The sequence below is a fragment of the Erpetoichthys calabaricus genome, chromosome 5 (assembly GCF_900747795.2).
Source record: "Erpetoichthys calabaricus chromosome 5, fErpCal1.3, whole genome shotgun sequence".
Lineage (NCBI taxonomy): Eukaryota > Metazoa > Chordata > Cladistia > Polypteriformes > Polypteridae > Erpetoichthys > Erpetoichthys calabaricus.
In genome coordinates, this window is record NC_041398.2 from 111,048,375 (window position 1) to 111,066,814 (window position 18,440).

Sequence of the window (18,440 nt, forward strand, 5' to 3'; positions counted from 1 at the left end):
ATGCATGGCCTTGGGGAAAGTTGATATTGAAATTTTAGCTAATTGATTTTTTATGGTAAATAACTAAATTCAGTTAGGTCCATAAATATTTGGACAGAGACAACTTTTTTATAATTTTGGTTCTGTACATTACCACAATGAATTTTAAATGAAACAACTCAGATGCAGTTGAAGTGCAGACTTTCAGCTTTAATTCAGTGGGGTGAACAAAACAATTGCATAAAAATGTGAGGCAACTGAAGCATTTTTTAAACACAATCCCTTCATTTCAGGGGCTCAAAAGTAATTGGACAAATTAAATAACTGGAAATAAAATGTTCATTTCTAATACTTGGTTGAAAACCCTTTGCTGGCAATGACAGCCTGAAGTCTTGAACTCATGGACATCACCAGATGCTGGGTTTCCTCCTTTTTAATGCTCTGCCAGGCCTTTACTGCAGCGGCTTTCAGTTGCTGTTTGTTTGTGGGCCTTTCTGTCTGAAGTTTGGTCTTCAACACGTGAAATGCATGCTCAATTGGGTTAAGATCAGGTGACTGACTTGGCCATTCAAGAATTTTCCACTTCTTTGCTTTAATAAACTCCTGGGTTGCTTTGGCTGTATGTTTTGGGTCATTGTCCATCTGTATCATGAAACGCCGCCCAATCAATTTGACTGCATTTAGCTGGATTTGAGCAGACAGTATGTCTCTGAACACCTTAGAACTCATTCGGCTGCTTCTGTCCTGTGTCACATCATTAATAAACACTAGTGTCCCAGTGCCACTGGCAGCCATACACGCCCAAGCCATCACACTGCTTCCACCGTGTTTTACAGATGATGTGGTATGCTTTGGATAATGAGCTGTTCCACGCCTTCTCCATTACTTTTTTCTTGCCATCATTCTGGTAGAGGTTGATCTTGGTTTCATCTGTCCAAAGAATGTTTTTCCAGAACTGTGCTGGCTTTTTTAGATGTTCTTTAGCAAAATCCAATCTAGCCTTTCTATTCTTGAGGCTTATGAGTGGCTTGCACCTTGCGGTGCACCCTCTGTATTTACTTTCATGCAGTCTTCTCTTTATGGTAGACTTGGATATCGATACGCCTACCACCTGGAGAGTGTTGTTCACTTGGTTGGCTGTTGTGAAGGGGTTTCTCTTCACCATGGAAATGATCATCCACCACTGTTGTCTTCCGTGGACGTCCAGGTCTTTTTGCGTTGCTGAGTTCACCAGTGCTTGCTTTCTTTCTCAGGATGTACCAAACTGTAGATTTTGCCACTCATAATATGTTAGCAATTTCTCGGATGGGTTTTTTCTGTTTTCGCAGCTTAAGGATGGCTTCTTTCACCTGCATGGTGAGCTCCTTTGACTGCATGTTGTCTGTTCACAGCAAAATCTTCCACATGCAAGCACCACACCTCAAATCTACTCCAGGCCTTTTATCTGCTTAACTGATAATGACATAACGACGGACTTGCCCACACCTGCCCATGAACTAGCCTTTGAGTCAATTGTCCAGTTACTTTTGAGCCCCTGAAATGAAGGAATTGTGTTAAAAAATGCTTTAGTTGCCTCACATTTTTATGCAATCGTTTTGTTCACCCTACTGAATTAAAGCTGAAAGTCTGCACTTCAACTGCGTCAGAGTTGTTTCATTTAAAATTCATTGTGGTAATGTACAGAACCAAAATTAGAAAAAAAGTTGTCTCTGTCCAATATTTATGGACCTAACTGTATGTATTAAACTCTCCACTGACCCTTCACAGATCCAGTAGAAATCAATAAGTCCCTCACTGATGCAATGGGTTAAGAACCCCTGCAACTTCAAGCTGCTGTATAGTTCTTTCTTTCCATCCATTTTCCACATATTCTTTGTATGGTCAAGGACTCCAAGTGCTACATGATTAAGTGCTCGGTTCAACCATTATCTGTGTCTGCTATGTGGCAATCAAGTTAACAGTGACCTTGTCTGTTGTTTGTTAAACAGCCTTATAATACACATTCCATAGTTTTTGGTTATTGGTTTGTTATACTTAGGCTTATAAATCAGATGAAGTGTGTATATACTGGACAATTACGATAAAATATTACTTAAGAACTCCAGCTATGTGACAAGAATACTCAAATGCTTTGGAAATTACGTGATCTTATTTTTGAAACATGTGTGGTGGTCTTTTCTGCAATTTGCTTTATGATACTTTGCTTGTAAGTAAAGTGCTAAGAAACTTTGGTATACCACGAGTCTCCGTAATACTGTATACAGAAACAGTTATTGAATTACATTCTATAGCAAATTTAATAATATTGTTATTGTATAAATATTGTCCAAGTGTTTTGACTAAGATGAATGTTTTGAAGTTCTATTAATAAACGACAAAGCTAAAAACTGGAGAAACACAGTCCTTTCTTGAACATCTCACCAAGGAGTGCTTTTATTCCGTTTATATTTAAATGTATATCAACACAAGGAAGTTAATTCAAAGAAAAAATGTGGAAAGGGAAGATGAGAGCATTTAAAAAGAAAAGAGTCCTAAAGGACTGAACTAGGGATCACTAGTAATGAACAGAATAAATGGGAATACACAGAACCACATGGTCATATTTACTGATGGCTTATATTGCACAAGAGACCTAAAGGTATTCCCAAAACAAACAATTGCTCAAATACACATCTGTTAAAAAGACTAAGAATCAACTGATACTCAAGTTAAAAGTTTTACTTAAATGCAGGCATACTTGCAGTATTTGTTCAATGTCTTGTTTCTCTAGGTAGGATCGGGTTACAACTCGGCCATCAAAATCTACTTCTGCCTTGAAGCGAATTTTGCTCAGTCCAATGTCTGTTGCCTTCACATCATGGATAGCTCTGAAAAAGGGGTTGTTCAAGTCTTCAGTTACTTAAGTTATAGTCAAGCTATCAATTTTTTTTCCCCTGGAATTCAACAAATAATATCAACTACATACGGTGCTCTGTAGTAGTTACAAAAGAATCAACCCTCTCTATTTTAGGAAACATGGTTGTTGATACTGTTTGTTATGGCATAATGTCTGCTAAGAACAGAAGTGGGTAGACAGAATCTCGTGCAGTGGTTTTAAAATCACTGGTTGCCACCTCCCTATTACGGATTCACCCTTTTGCAAATTTAAACATAAAGCCATTAATCTGAACTGATACACCCCACTCCCCCTCTGTTCACTCTCCTTTCATCTGGTAAATGGCTCAGGTCATTCAAGACCAGCTCTAACAGATTCCCATAAAGAATTTATCTACAAGCTGTGAGAGACACAAGCTCAGGACCTCAGCATCTATATAAACCCATCATCTTGAGCTATCTACAGTAATTTGATGGCTATATTGTACGTTTGTACTGATGTTTATCTGAATGAACTTCACCAAATTAAATTCCAAGCAGCTCATATAATTAACAAATAAAGTATTGACTTTTAAATCTGATTGAGAAGATTTATTTTGATTAGGAAGTCAACATTCTTGGTTCACTGACCAGTAACAAAAACAGAAAACCTTTAACAGCATTTGGTAGCATTTGACTATAAAAATAATCCAATGAACGACTGATGATTCAAAGACATGCCCAAAAATTACATTGCATTAAATTTACCTATTTGGCTGACGCCTTTATCCAAGACGACTTATAACATTTATGATACAATTGGTTACATTTCTTTTGGCTTTCCAATTGGAGCACAGGCAGGTCAAGTGACTTGATCAGGGTCACACAGCGTCAGAAACAGGATTTGAAAAAACCTCAAGGTTTTTTAAGTCCAAAGCCTTAACCGCAACACCGCACTGTCTGCTGTGCCATCTACAGGAAATAACAATACAGTTGCATTTCAGCACCTTTGTAAACATTTGCTAATAAATTGCTACAATCTAGACACTGGCCAAAGCCTGGCAAAAACACACCCTCATCCATTGTTTTTTCTACTACTTAATTATCCTTTAAAATCAAAAGACATGGTCCAAAAAGTTCCTTTACTGATGTCAGACATATCAATGTAAAAATACTGTAGATTTAATAAAATCCATTCATTATTTTTTCTTAACCCACATCCAGAAATTTAGAAGATCTGGGAGGTTCTTCTGATGAGGACACAGAACTATTATTAGAGCAGTCCTTGTCATAAAGACACCAGAATTACTAATAGAATATTTATTGTAACTATTTCTTATACCTACAGTATGGGATTGGAGAATCTGGAGAAAACCCAAGGAGAAGGAAATGTGGAAACATTCCATGGACTATGATCAAGGCAGGAAATTAATCCACTGCTGTGATCTCACATTGCACAACTAAGACTCATTCTCAGAACTACAATAAACGTACAGATGTCCTTGATAGTGTTCAAGCAGTAACCCATACAACAGGGGGCATCAAACAGATTTAACCTGTGGCCAAATTATTGTAGAACAACGGTACTCTTTCTGCCAGAGACAAAGCACACACCTTCATACATACAAATCTTAAACACTTTAACAAACCTACTCAGTCATTCACTTATGGATACTCTCATTCTATTATCAAATCATTCAAATCAAACAGACGTTAAGTCACCTGCCAAAATCATATTTTTGCAAGATAAGGAAACATCAAGCATCAACTCAAAGTGTTTGGGGCAGACTGGCTGTTCACAGGTTAATCCAATCAACCCGATTGATTTTTAGGATTTGAGTTCCCCTCCCAGATATTACTCAATAGATGAGGTATTGATTTGCTCTTTTCTTGGGACTTACAGGAAAAATGCTACATTGTTTCACACCATGATTTTTAAAACTCACACATTAAGGAGGACTTTTTGCTATTAAAAAGACTGTAAATGTGACTGTCTAACTTATGTATCCAAATCACTCTCTTTTAAACAACTTGTAATTCTAAACCTGCTCCCTAGTTTAGCTCATGTTTCACTCCTCTCTTCTGGTGAACGGTACAGGACTATTTGCACTTGCACCAGTAGATCCAGACAGTTTCTATCTATAAATCATAAGATGCAAATTTTCTGAACAGCCAGTCATAATAGCTAATACTTTTTCTGAGCTGATATATAACTGTAGATATATGCTGCATTTTCTGTGTGTATGTGCATCTTTTGTTGGTTCTCTAACACTGTGCTATTTTGTAGAGACATTATACATAATAGGAAACCTGAACTTCACTTTGAATATCTTCAAGTATGGTTTATAGGGTAATTTTTTTTACAATACATGTGCAAAATATAGTAACATTTTTACTAGTATGTGGCAATTAACATGAATCACATCACCACGGCATCTGAAGGGGGTTAAAAAAAACAGTTTACTTTGTTGCTAGTAAATACAGGTGCATCACAATATATTAGAAAATCGTTGAAAAGTTAATTTATTTCAATAATTCAATTCAAAAAGTGAAACTCATATATTATACAGATTCATTACACACAGAGTGGTATGTTTCAAACATTTATCTCTTTTCATTTTGCTGATTATGGCTTACATGTAATGAAAGCTCAAAATTCAGTATATCCGAGAATTAGAATACAGTAATCCCTCGCTATATCGCGCTTCGCCTTTCGCGGCTTCACTCCATCGCGGATTTTATATGTAAGCATATTTAAATATATATCGCGGATTTTTCGCTGCTTCGCGGGTTTCTGCGGACAATGGGTCTTTTAATTTCTGGTACATGCTTCCTCAGTTGGTTTGCCCAGTTGATTTCATACAAGGGACGCTATTGGCAGATGGCTGAGAAGCTACCCAGCTTACTTTTCTCTTTCTCTTGCGCTGACTTTCTCTGATCCTGACGTAGGGGGATTGAGCAGGGGGGCTGTTCGCACACCTAGACGATACGGACGCTCGTCTAAAAATGCTGAAAGATTATCTACACATTGCTATCTTTTGTGCAGCTGCTTCCTGAAACGACATGCTGCACGGTGCTTCGCATACTTAAAAGCTCGAAGGGCACGTATTGATTTTTGATTGAAAAACAAACTCTGTCTCTCTCTCTCTTTGTCTGCTCCTGACGGAGGGGGTGTGAGCTGCCGCCTTCAACAGCTTTGTGCCGCGGTGATTCGCATACTTAAAAGCAAAACAGCCCTATTGATTTGTTTGCTTTTGTCTCTATCTCTCTGACAGCCTGTGCTCCTGACATGCACTCCTTTGAAGAGGAAGATATGTTTGCATTCTTTTAATTGTGAGACAGAACTGTCATCTCTGTCTTGTCATGGAGCACAGTTTAAACTTTTGAAAAAGAGACAAATGTTTGTTTGCAGTGTTTGAATAACGTTTCTGTCTCTCTACAACCTCCTGTGTTTCTGCGCAAATCTGTGACCCAAGCATGACAATATAAAAATAACCATATAAACATATGGTTTCTACTTCGCGGATTTTCTTATTTCGTGGGTGGCTCTGGAACGCAACCCCCGCGATGGAGGAGGGATTACTGTATTACATGAGACCAATAAAAAAAAATGATTTTTAATACAGAAATGTTGGCCTACTGAAAAGTATGTCCATGTACTTACTCAATACTTGGTCGCAGCTCCTTTTGCGATCGATCGATAGATAGATATGAATAAATGGCAGTAGACAGACAGACAGATACTTTATTAATCCCACGGGGGGAAATTCACATACTCCAGCAGCAGCATACTGATACAAAAAAAATATTAAATTAAAGAGTAATAAAATGCTGCTGTAACAGACAATAACTTTGTATAATGTTAACGTTTACCCCCCCGGGTGGAATTGAAGAGTCGCATAGTTTGGGGGAGGAACAATCTCCTCAGTCTGTCAGTGGACCAGGACAGTGACAGCAGTCTGTCGCTGAAGCTGCTCTTCTGTCTGGAGATGACACTGTTTAGTGGATGCATTGGATTCTCCATAATTGATAGGAGCCTTCTGAGTGCCCGTCGCTCTGCCACGGATGTCAAACTGTCCAGCTCCGTGCCTAGAATAGAGCCTGCTTTCCTTACCAGTTTGTCCAGGCGTGAGGCGTCCTTCTTCTTAATGCTGCCTCCACAGCACACCACGGCGTAGAAGAGGGCACTCGCCACAACCGTCTGATAGAACATCTGCAGCATCTTATTGCAGATGTGGAAGGACGCCAATGCAGAGTGACATGGGGGCAATCAGCCTGTGGCATTGCTGAGGCGTTATGGAAGCCCAGGATGCTTTGATAGTGGCGTTCAGCTCGTCTGCATTGCTGGGTCTGGTGTCTCTCATCTTCCTCTTGACAATACATCACAGATTTTCTATGGTGTTTAGGTAAGTCGAGTTTGCTGGCCAATCAAGCGCAGTGATACCATGGTCATTAAACCAGGTACTGGTACTTTTAGCAGCTTGTCAGCAGAGGGAAGCATGAAGTGCTCTAAAATTTCCTGGTAGATGGCTGCACTGACTTTGGACTTCATAAAACACAGTGGACCAACACCAGCAGATGACGTGGCTCCCAAATTTACACGGACTGTGGAAACATCACTCTGGACCTCAAGCAACTTGGATTCTGTGCCTCTAAACTCTTCCTCCAGACTCTGGGACCTTGATTTCCAAATGAAATGCAAAATTTACTTTCATCTGAGAAGAGGACTTTGGACCACTGAGCAACAGTCCAGTCCATTTTCTCTTTAGCCCAGGTAAGGCACTTTTGATGTTGTCTCTGGTTCAGGAGTGGCTTGACACAAGGAATGCGACAGTTGTAGCCCATGTCCCAGATACATCTGTGTGTGGTGGCTCTTGAAGTACTGACTTCCAGCAGCAGTCCACTACTTGTGAATCTCCCCCAAATTCTTGAATGGGCTGTGCTTGACAATCTTCTCAAGGCTGCAGTTATCCCTGTTGCTTGTGCACTTTTTTCTGACATGTTTTCCTTCCATTCAATTTTCCAATAATATGCTTGGATTCAGCACTCTGAACAGCCAGCTTCTTTAGCAACGACCTTTTGTGGCTTACCCTCCTTGTGGAGGGTGTCAATGACTGCCTTCTGGACAGCTGTCAAGTCAGTAGTCTTCCCCACGATCGTGTGGCCTAATGAACCAGGCTGAGAGACCATTTAAAGGCTCAGGACACCTTTACAGATATTTTGGGTTAAATAACTGAGTGGAGTATGACACCATGAGTCTACAATATTGAATTTTTTCACAATATTCTAAATTTTTTGTGATACTGAATTTTGGGTTTTCATTAGCTATAAGCCATAATCAAAAAATTAAAAGAAATAAATGCTTGAAATATGTCACTTTGTGTGTAATAAATCTATATAATATATGAGTTTCACTTTTTGAATTAAATTACTGAAATAAATTCATTTTTCGATGATATTCTAATTTACTGAGATGCACCTGTAGCTGGGGAATAAAGACATGCCATTAAAAAATGTGCATGCATTTTAAGCTTAGAAATAAATTATACTTTACCCTGTATGCTTAAGCATGGTCAGCTACTTTCATTAATTTAAAGCAATATTTTTAATGTTTAAGAATCAAACCAACAACAGTTTTGTTTGAGGTGAACAAAAAAAAAACCCGTCAGTTTACAATGAAAGAAAAATTAACAATCCTGGAAAAAGCAGATTCCGGAATTAAGAAAAATGACGTGGCAAAAGCATTTTGGAATCGTGCCTTCATCTTCGTCTAACACGTCTCATTTTCATTCTATGTTCATACCTGTATTTCTATTTAAAAAAAATTTACACCTAATGTCTCATTTTCATTCTGTGCTCATACCTGTTTTTCTATTTAAAAAATAAATCTAATGTCTTGTTTTCATTCTGTGTTCGTACCCATATTTCCATTTAAAAAAAAAAAAATACATCAAACATCTCATTTTCATACCTGTATTTCTATAAAAAAGTTTATATCTAACATCTTATTTTCAAATTAAATAATTTTTGCAGTTTAAGAAGCTCCATTTCTTTATACAGGTATTGTTAAGCTTGGATCACAGAGTTGCACAAGAGACAGGAAAGTGAGTCTAAATTTTCAAGGAAAATACAGGTACTTTACTGCTGTACAGAGACTTCATTCAAAATAGAAGCTGTTAAGAGCCGCGGCTCAGGCAATCATCCTGCTTTAGCTCCCATCTTTAGATTAGAACACCAGCGGCTCAGAATTACCGCTGTGGCACACACAGTCTGGAGAAAACAGATCAGGAGAGTGTGAGGAGAGCAGATCAAAGCCCAGTGTCAAATGTTAAACACTGTGCAACAAGCGCAGTACACGGTAACCCTGATCCTGCAGAGGACAACCAATTACTTGGTTTACTGTTTACCAGACACAGCAGACCAGCTACAGAGCTGCCATTGTGCCGCTGCCGTTAGACATGGCGAATCGTCGGCCTTGGTCACAATACTATACATATTTTCCTCATATTTGTTATAATGAAATTTCCGTTATAACGAAATATTTTTATGATCCCATGAATTTCGTTATACAGTAACGGAATTCCACTTGTATTTATTTACTGTAGACATTATGATCTATAATGTTATTATGAGACCCATGATCTATTATGCACACAACATGAAAATATTAATAAAAAATGTTTATAACATACTTAAATATTTTATCATAATAGTATAACCTGTGACTAATGATCTTTACAATATATTATAAAACAAAATGCATCAAAATATAAATGATTAGAATTAAACAGTCTACAATCAATTCAGGGGTACTGAATGAAATGGAAACATTACCTTACAGCAGGATCATTTTCTAATAATTCTGTGAGTTTCTGGGCCTGTTCAGGCTGGATAGATCTTCCCAGCAATGCTTCTGTATTAGTGTATATAAGAAAGGCTGAAACTACTCCCAAAAGTGTTCCCACTCCAAGGGATCCTATGCTATCATAATATGGGTTACCTAAATCACAAAAGAAATTGAGGTGAAAAACTATTTGAAAAAGCAACTGATACATATGTCTAACATTAAAATTTAACCACAGCAAACAGCATAAAAAAAGAAATAACTTCAATATACTTGCAAAATTCAGCACTGATAATATTGTGTTCTACTTTCCAATAATCCATGATCCCTAAGAGTGCACTAAATTGAAAAGGTTTTCATTTTCTTTTTTTACTTTAAATATAATTTAAAAAAATATAGTTAAATTTATTCTCAATTCTTATTTTTGAATGATTAGAATATACATTTTATGAATAAGAGAAGATTACTCAGTCCACCAGGTTTCATTAGCATGTTTATCAAAGTCACAATGAAACATTTTTGAAAAGCCATTAGGGTATCTTTCATAAACTAAATATTTGGTTACCTTTTTTTCCCTAATTCTCCAAAACTTTGTCTGTGAAGAAATGCTTCCTGACCTTGTTCTCTAGTCCACTTTCCTATAATTTCCTCTGGTGTTCACCTCCACCATCATTCGTCACCTCAAGTACGTGACTAGCAAATCAACTGACAATTCTATTGAAAGTACTCATATTGAATTAATTATCTTGAGATTCTGAGGAGCTGGATTAGCTTTTAACGTGGCCTCTTATGTTCAAAAACAAAAGGGACAAGTTCTTAAAGCCTGTCCGGGTAGGATGCACCCTGTTGTCAAAGGATGCATTAAGCTGCTCTACTCTGCACAGCATCTAATGCTGCCATGCAATTTTTTTTTTTTTTTTTTTTAGTAGTTCAGAAGCTGGAACTGAACAGAGCTACCGAGAAGTGGTTTCACTAGCACATTAAGGTGTGGACAGAATGTTGCTTGAGTTATAAAGAAAAACATTTTTTTAGATATCTGCATATTAATAACAGCTGTGAAGGTTTAGGGATGGACTCTGAGAAAAATGTAAACACACAGGGCAAACACACTCACTCACAATGACCATTGACCTAACCTGCATGTCTTTGAACTGTGGGAGGAAACCCGAGCAACCCAGAGAAAACCCTCATAGATACAGGGAGAACAAACAAATTCTACACAAGAAACCCCAGTCTTCTTATCACTACCATTACACCACCTCTAAAATTTTAGGAAGAGACAATGGCATATCTTGCTCAATTACAAATGAAACTGTGGTGAATCAAACTAAAAAAAACGGTTTATTAGGGCCTCATTATTGTCGAGTTCTTAAAAATATATTAACTTATTATATTTCCTAAATATGCCATTTACCCCTTTATTTGCTTGTTCAACAATTTTTAAACATGCAGTATTACTTTCAGTAATCACACTTGAGTCTTTAATGTATGTGATGCATGAAGACCTTATTTCTTTCAATGTTTACTATTGGAATTATGTGACTTTTAATAAAAGTACTACAGTTTCTTGTTGACAAGAGATTAAACGTCGTTTGTAAAATTAACTATTTTTCATATACATCATATATATTATTTTTTTAATTTTAGAGAGGAGGACTATTTTTCCTCATAGGCATCAAGTAAGAAACAGTTTGATCTTTCAAATGTACTTTGAAAGATTTCCTGAAAGCTGCTGTGAAGCTCATCAGACGGATTTTGGTAAAGAAATGAATCTGTGAAGATGTGTATTTAACAAAAATAGAATGACATGAAAATTGCTCAGTTAGTCATGTAAATTTGTTATTATGACTTACAAGTGGGGCATAATTAGATACTGCTACAGTATTAAACTTAATTTATTTAACCAAAGATGGCAAGTTATCATCTATTAATGATGGACTGAAGAAAAAAAAAAGGAATATTATCATGGATGAAGACAGCCAATGAGCTTTTTCCATATTCTCTGACAAGTCTGCAGCTACACCGCCCCATCTGCAGCAAGCTGTGATGCATTGTGTATTCTGACACCTTTATCTCATGGCTAGCATTAAGGTTTTCAGCAATGTGTGCAACTGTAGCTCATTTGTAGGATTGGACCAGAAAAGTTAGCTTTTGATCCGTATGTGAAATGATGAGACTTGGGTGCCTGTGAACCTGTCACTGGTTCATCAGTTGTCCTTGGTTGGACCACTTTTGGTAGGTTCTAACCACTGCATTCCAAGATTATCCCATAACACCTGACCTTTTGGAGATGCTCTGACCCAGTCATCGAGCCATCACAATTTGACCCTTTTGAAAATTGCTCAGATTCATACTTTTGCCAATTGTCAAGCTTTCAACACATCACAATCAAGAAGTAACTGTTCACTTGCTGCCTAATATACCCCACCCCTTGACAGGTGCCACTGTAATGGGATAATCAATATTATTCACTTCACCTGTTAGTGGTTTTAATGTTATGACTGATTTGAGTGTAATTACTTTTTTATTTTGATCTTTAATTGCATTGATCTTCAGAACTCTCTAGACATCTAAGAATAAATTATGTATATTAACAGCAAAAAAGATACATGGATATGTGTCATAAAAATACTGAACATTAAATAATAATAAAAAAATAAAAACAAACCTTGTGTGACATTATTATCTATAGGTAGTGGCAAATGTCTGGGATGCATACTCTGTTAGCATATGTTACTGCTATTAGTTTGTGACTTCAGTAATATTTCTTGCAATGTTTTCCGTTTTTAGCTTTAATTTTCCTATTTAAAAATAAACTTTTTTTCATTTTCTTGCTTCATTTTTAAACTTCTTCTCATTGACACCATGAAACTAAAACTATGATTACTTTAATTTTGATCATAAAGGCTACATTCTTACATGCAGCTGCTGTGTTGAGTCGGTAATATCTTGTATTCCATGTTTTTGCACCTAACCAAAATCTATTCTGGTATGTTTCACATGCTAGCAATAAAGTGATTCTGAACAGTAAGATATCAAGAGTTTAAATTTTTCATTCTGCATTTTGCCTACAAGCAAATGTCACACACACAGTTCATGGACTTATTGCGCAATTATTGTGGTTGTGTGAAGGGTTAATAACATGGTCTGCTAAGGTAAAACATGGCTTATTTTAAATAGGTTCTAAACCACATTGTCTGCTTTATTTTAAGGTATTATCAGTTGCATAAAAATATACTCATATTGTAAGCAAAACAAGAACAGAATTTTTTTTTGAAACAGAAAGCTGTCCTATATATAAATAACAATATTCTTTTAATAAAATGAGAACTTTATGAAGTTACTACTTGCCTCATTCAGTGAACAACAAATGCAAAAAATAAAACTATTTCAAGGATGAAAAATGATTTAATAATAAATACAAAGCTGATCTTTGAAATACACATGACTATCGTTGAAGATTTGGGCATATGATGGGTCTATGATCAGGGCCAGTAATTAAGGATTTTAATAAAAAAATAAGCTGATTAATATTGCACGTAACACCAAACTAGATGAAATGGCAGATAATTTACAATGAAACGAATAAAGTAAAGGTGGAAGGCTGACACTGTACATTAATAAATCCTGGTGTGCAGCTACAAACATTATTGGAACATACTGCTCCCCCGACTTGGAATATCTGGCAGTGAAATGCAGACCATTCAAGATGGTAAGGGAGTTCTCCTCCATCCTGATAGTGGCTGTTTATATCCCACCGCGAGCTAATGCTAAATTAGAATTGGAAGAGTCATACTGCCTGATTAGCAGACAAATGAATGCCAATCCAGACGCGGCTGTGATTGTGGCTGGTGACTTTAATCATGTCGAATTAAAAACAGTGCTTCCCAAATTTCGAGGATTTATAAACATTCCAACTAGAGGCAATAGCATTCTAGATCAAGTTTATTGCAACATCCCAGGAGCATACAAGGCTGTAGCAGCCCCACATCTGGGCATGTCAGACCACATCGCAGTGAAGCTCATCCCAGCCTATACTCACATGATTTGCAAGATGAAACCGACTACCAGAACAGTACAGGTATGGATTGAGGAGGCATCTTCAGCATTACAGGACTGTTTTGAGCATACTGACTGGGGAGTGTTCAAAGACGGCTCAGATCTAGAGGGATATACATCATCTGTCCTATCCTATGTGCAGTTCTGTACTGATGCTGTCCTGCCCATGAAGACTTTTAGGGTGTTTCCAAATCAGAAACACTAGATGAAATACTATATGTTGTGCTCACTTCAGGTCATGCATTACACTGTCTAAAAAATGTAAACCTGCTTACACCCTTCACTGCTCAGATGTAAATGGGAATGTAGTCTGCCTTCATTATTCCTGAAGTTTTTAACCAGCTTCTTGATGTTAATGACGTTAAGGGAAAGACTGTTGAACTTAACATCAATGTGCCAAAAAGTAACTCTCTTCTTTGTAAGCCATGTGATGAGTGTTGGTGATCAGGACTATGATGAATGTAACATTTGAAAAATTAGCTATGGAGATGAAGATATGTAGAACACAAAGTCAGCAGAGAAAAACGAATACAGCAGGGGGCTCTTGTGCTGAAGTTCAATTAGGAAGAAATGATGCTGTCAAGACATATATGCGGAGGCCTGCCATTTAGGAAATCTAAAATTCAGCTACAAACAGTGGTACTAGATCCTAAGTCTAGGAGCTTGGTAATCAGCTTTTATGGCACAAAATGTTTTAAATGCTGAGTTATAGTCTATAAACAGTAGTTTGGGACAAAAGTTTTTTTAAGTCTTAAGTGCCACGAATATAGCATCCTCAGTGGACTGTTTGTGCTGATAAGCAAATTGAACATGACCCAAAACTTATTTTGAACATTTTTGAACACCAGTCCCTCAAAGCAGATCTACACAATGGTAGTGAAAGACAGCAGTATATAGTCACTGGGACAGTATATTTTTGTCTTCTTTTGCATAGGACAATTATTATGTTTTTAATGCAGTTGGGAACACTGGATTCTTTCAGAGATTCATTAAAAGTCTTCAGACATGCCAGCTAATTGGTCACCACAGCTTTTTAAAACAGCTTTTTAAAACATTCTAGACTGGCTGTGTAACAGATATTAACCAATTTAAAGATCCTATTTGGATATCGTCCAGTGAAACAGAGAATGACTGATGCAGTGCTGCAGGGACACATTTATGAGGAACTTTGGTATCGCAGTCAACACTGGTAGAAAAAGCAAGATCACCAAGCAGGGAAAATGTGGATGTTTGCAATCAATAAGCATCAGGATTCCATGCCATATTTTGGGAAAAAACGGAAGTCGGATTCTACGTGCCAAAGATGAAAAAGACCATTCAGACTATTATCAACAAAAGGTGCAAAAACCAACATGTACAAACCCCATTTCCAAAAAAGTTGGGACACTCTCTAAAAATGCAATAAAAACAAAAATCTGTAATTTGATAATTCACTCGAACCTTTATTTAACAGGCAAAAGGACAAAGAAAAGATTTTCAGTGTTTTCACCAACAAACTTGGTGATATCTGCAACACACTCCAAAAAGGTTGGGACAAAGGCAAAGTAAAACTGTAAAGATTATACAAGTAACATTCTGTAAGGTTCCTCAATTAGCTTGTTAACTGGTAACAGGTATGGATATCAAAATTGGGTATAAACGAAGCATCCACCAAAGGCTCAGTCTTTGCAAGCAAAGATGGGTCGTGGCTCACCACTTTGTGCTGAACTTTGTGAGAGAATTATATGTCAATTTAAAAACAACGTTTTTCAAAGCCAGATAGCAAAGAATTTTGGTCTGTCACCATCTACAGTTAATAACATTGTGAAAAGATTCAAGGAGTCAGAAGAAATCTCTGTGCATAAAGGCCAACCACTGCTGAATGTGTGTGACCTTGGAACTCTTAGGCATTATGGCTTAAGAAACCATCATGCTATAGTGATGGACATAACCACATGGGCTCATTGAGTACTTTGGGAAATCATTGTCGCTTAACACATTCCACCGCTGTATCAAAAAATGCTCCCTGAAACTGTATTATGCAAAAAGAAAGTCATACATCTAATTTTGTGCAGAAATGTCAGCAACTTACTCTGAGATGGAGTGAAAGACAATGGAAACATGTTCTTTGCTCAAATGAGTTCACGTTTCGGCTGGTTTTTGGGAAAAAACGGAAGTCGGATTCTATGTGCCAAAGATGAAAAAGACCATTCAGACTTTTATCAACAAAAGGTGCAAAAACCAGCATTTGTGATGGCATGGGGGTTCATCAGTGCCCATGGGATGGGGGATCTGTATATATGTGAAGGCACCATTGATGAGGAGGCTTAAATTGGAATTTTAGAGAGACATATGCTCCTGTCTTTTCCCAGGAACTCCACGTATATTTCAGCAGGACAATGCCAGGCCTCATTCTGCACCATCACAGCCAACTTATAGGTTTATAGTAATTATTGTCATGTGAACATAGTACAGTGAACCTACCACCTGCATGTGCTAATTAACATGCAACAAGTCACCACGCACATTCTGATACCATTATTATTACCCATACCTGAATTTCTGTAATGTTTTAATATCACCAGCTTGATATATAATATAAAACTTCAAGAAATTAGTGATGTCACCGTTCCATCTGAACTTGTGTGGTGCTGAGGTGTCACTCATTGCATGGCTGCACTCGGGTCCTAATCTGGGATTCTGAGCTGATTTGTCATGTGGTGGGAGCAACAATGCACTGTATCAGCGCATGCTCCTAACTAGAGATCTTGATCTGATAAGGAATCTTAAAACATTTCCCAATCTATAGATTTAATTAACCACTGCCTACTCTTATCTATTCAATACAACGCCCACCTTATTATTTTCAATACGTCTACTAATACCCTGTTCTGCTGAACTTGGTCATAGCTCTTATTGGACTTCCTCTATAGTTGTTATTTTAATAAAAAAAGTGTTTAAAATAAAACTACACACAACGTTCTGAATGTGGTCCTACAGGCACAGTATATAATGGATCAAAGCTTTTGTTTGGCAGATCAAACTTTTAACTAAACTAATGCAATAAAATAAATGGATGAAAGAAAATTAAATATATTTAACGTTTGTCAAGTTAAATCTTAAAGAACATGACAGTTTCATAAATTAGTGCAAAATAAAACAAAGCTAACATAAATTGAATTATGATTACTAAAACTGTTCAAGTTTGGTGTACAGCTGATACAAAGATTGATGGAATGCTGAAGATAAGACAGCGCAAACTTCCTTCAAAAACTGCATAAAAACTTGCAGTAAGAAAGACGATTCTTTACAGATTTAAGTATTTCTGCTTACTGATGAGGTGTACTCCCCTTTCATAAAATCACCATGAAAAGGAGCGTTCTACTGATGCTATGCATTAACAGGCTGGTGGTGCAAGCCTTAATAATTAACCAGCAAAACAGGCATTCTTTAAATAAAATTTAACAATAATTTTAAAGAAAATTAAAACTACTACATTTTTGTCCTTAAACAGCCAAAAAAAGAAACTGCTAAAGCACATTTTTCTTACAAAATAGTGCCTAGAAATAGCCTAAATAGGTAACAATGGAATGCACAAAAAACACTTTTACCGCTTGTGAGGGAATGTTACTGACATCTACTGGCCATTCGTATTAAAGCAAATTAACTCTTGTTCACAGTGCAAAACACCCTAACAATAGTCAGTCTTGATTATATGAACATACTAAGTATGTCTTTCATTGTCTAATTATACCAAAAACTTCCTCTTGAAGCAAACTTCCTGAAATAAATGCTGCAGGTACTTGGTGCAAATTTTATTTAAACAAATGAAAAAAAAAAAAAAAAATCCATGTGATTCACAGCCAATTGTAATATGACTCTGTACTAAACAGTTCTAATCCAGTAACAAGGTTAATTACACTGTATGAATAGTCAAGTGGAAGATTTGATAAGGGTCGGTGCTACATTTGATCTGGCAATGTCAAATGTCAAGGAGCAGGTCTTATTAAAGGTTTCAAAATTAAAGTTTGTTGTGAAAGGCTACTTTTTAAAATCCCATATTTTAGGTACCTGTTAGTTTTGAAGTACAGATTAACTGAATATTTATTTACTTAACTCTTAACACAATGTAATCATAATTGCCAGCCCTACAAAATTCACCAAAGGAAAAGGTAAAAGAAATGTTTATGTAAATTTGAAGCATGAAGTACTCAGTACTGATATAAAGAATAAAATCTTATTTTAAGAGAAAGATTGCATGATGCATATTAATTAGAGCTAAAAATGACAAAAAAGAACCGTCAAAGAATTTTCAAGGGGGAGGAAAAGATTGCTGCTTAGGGACACGGTTGCTTAATCTGTCAACTATAGAACGTTGTGTCTGCAACCCTCATTTATGAGTGCATGGAATGTCAAGAGATGACATTTTAATTCATATTTTCAAATGAAGATCCACTTAAAAAAGTTTAGCTACTGACAACATGAAACTGCTCTTAGAACATATGAATACCTATACAAATGAGATTCAAATGAAACCACACAATTTAATAGCACTGTGTCAGCCAATAAAAAGACAAATGTGAAATGTAAAAGTCTGTAAACATCATTTGTCAATGTCAAAAACATTTCCTGTAAAAGCAGTGGTGGCTGCAGGATTTCCTTTAAAGCTGTTTCTTAACAAGAAGCCAGTTTCTGCTGTTAATTAAATGTCTTAATGCATTAGATG

At 36.7% G+C, this 18,440-nt stretch overlaps 1 protein-coding gene across 3 annotated transcripts in view; it reads right to left on the reverse strand.

The window, feature by feature from the left end:
- Positions 1-18,440, reverse strand: part of slc30a9 (solute carrier family 30 member 9) — a 990,624-nt gene that overhangs the window by 925,112 nt on the left and 47,072 nt on the right. For all 3 annotated transcript variants that reach the window (XR_007935138.1, XM_051928332.1, XM_028801927.2), the window contains 2 exons: positions 9,667-9,832; positions 2,717-2,846 (listed from right to left, as the gene is read on the reverse strand). Coding sequence is in view for 2 of the 3 variants with exons in the window: in XM_051928332.1 (XP_051784292.1) it covers positions 2,717-2,846; positions 9,667-9,832 (296 nt within the window). In the remaining variant the exon portion in view is untranslated. The remainder of the gene's footprint in view (positions 1-2,716; positions 2,847-9,666; positions 9,833-18,440) is intronic.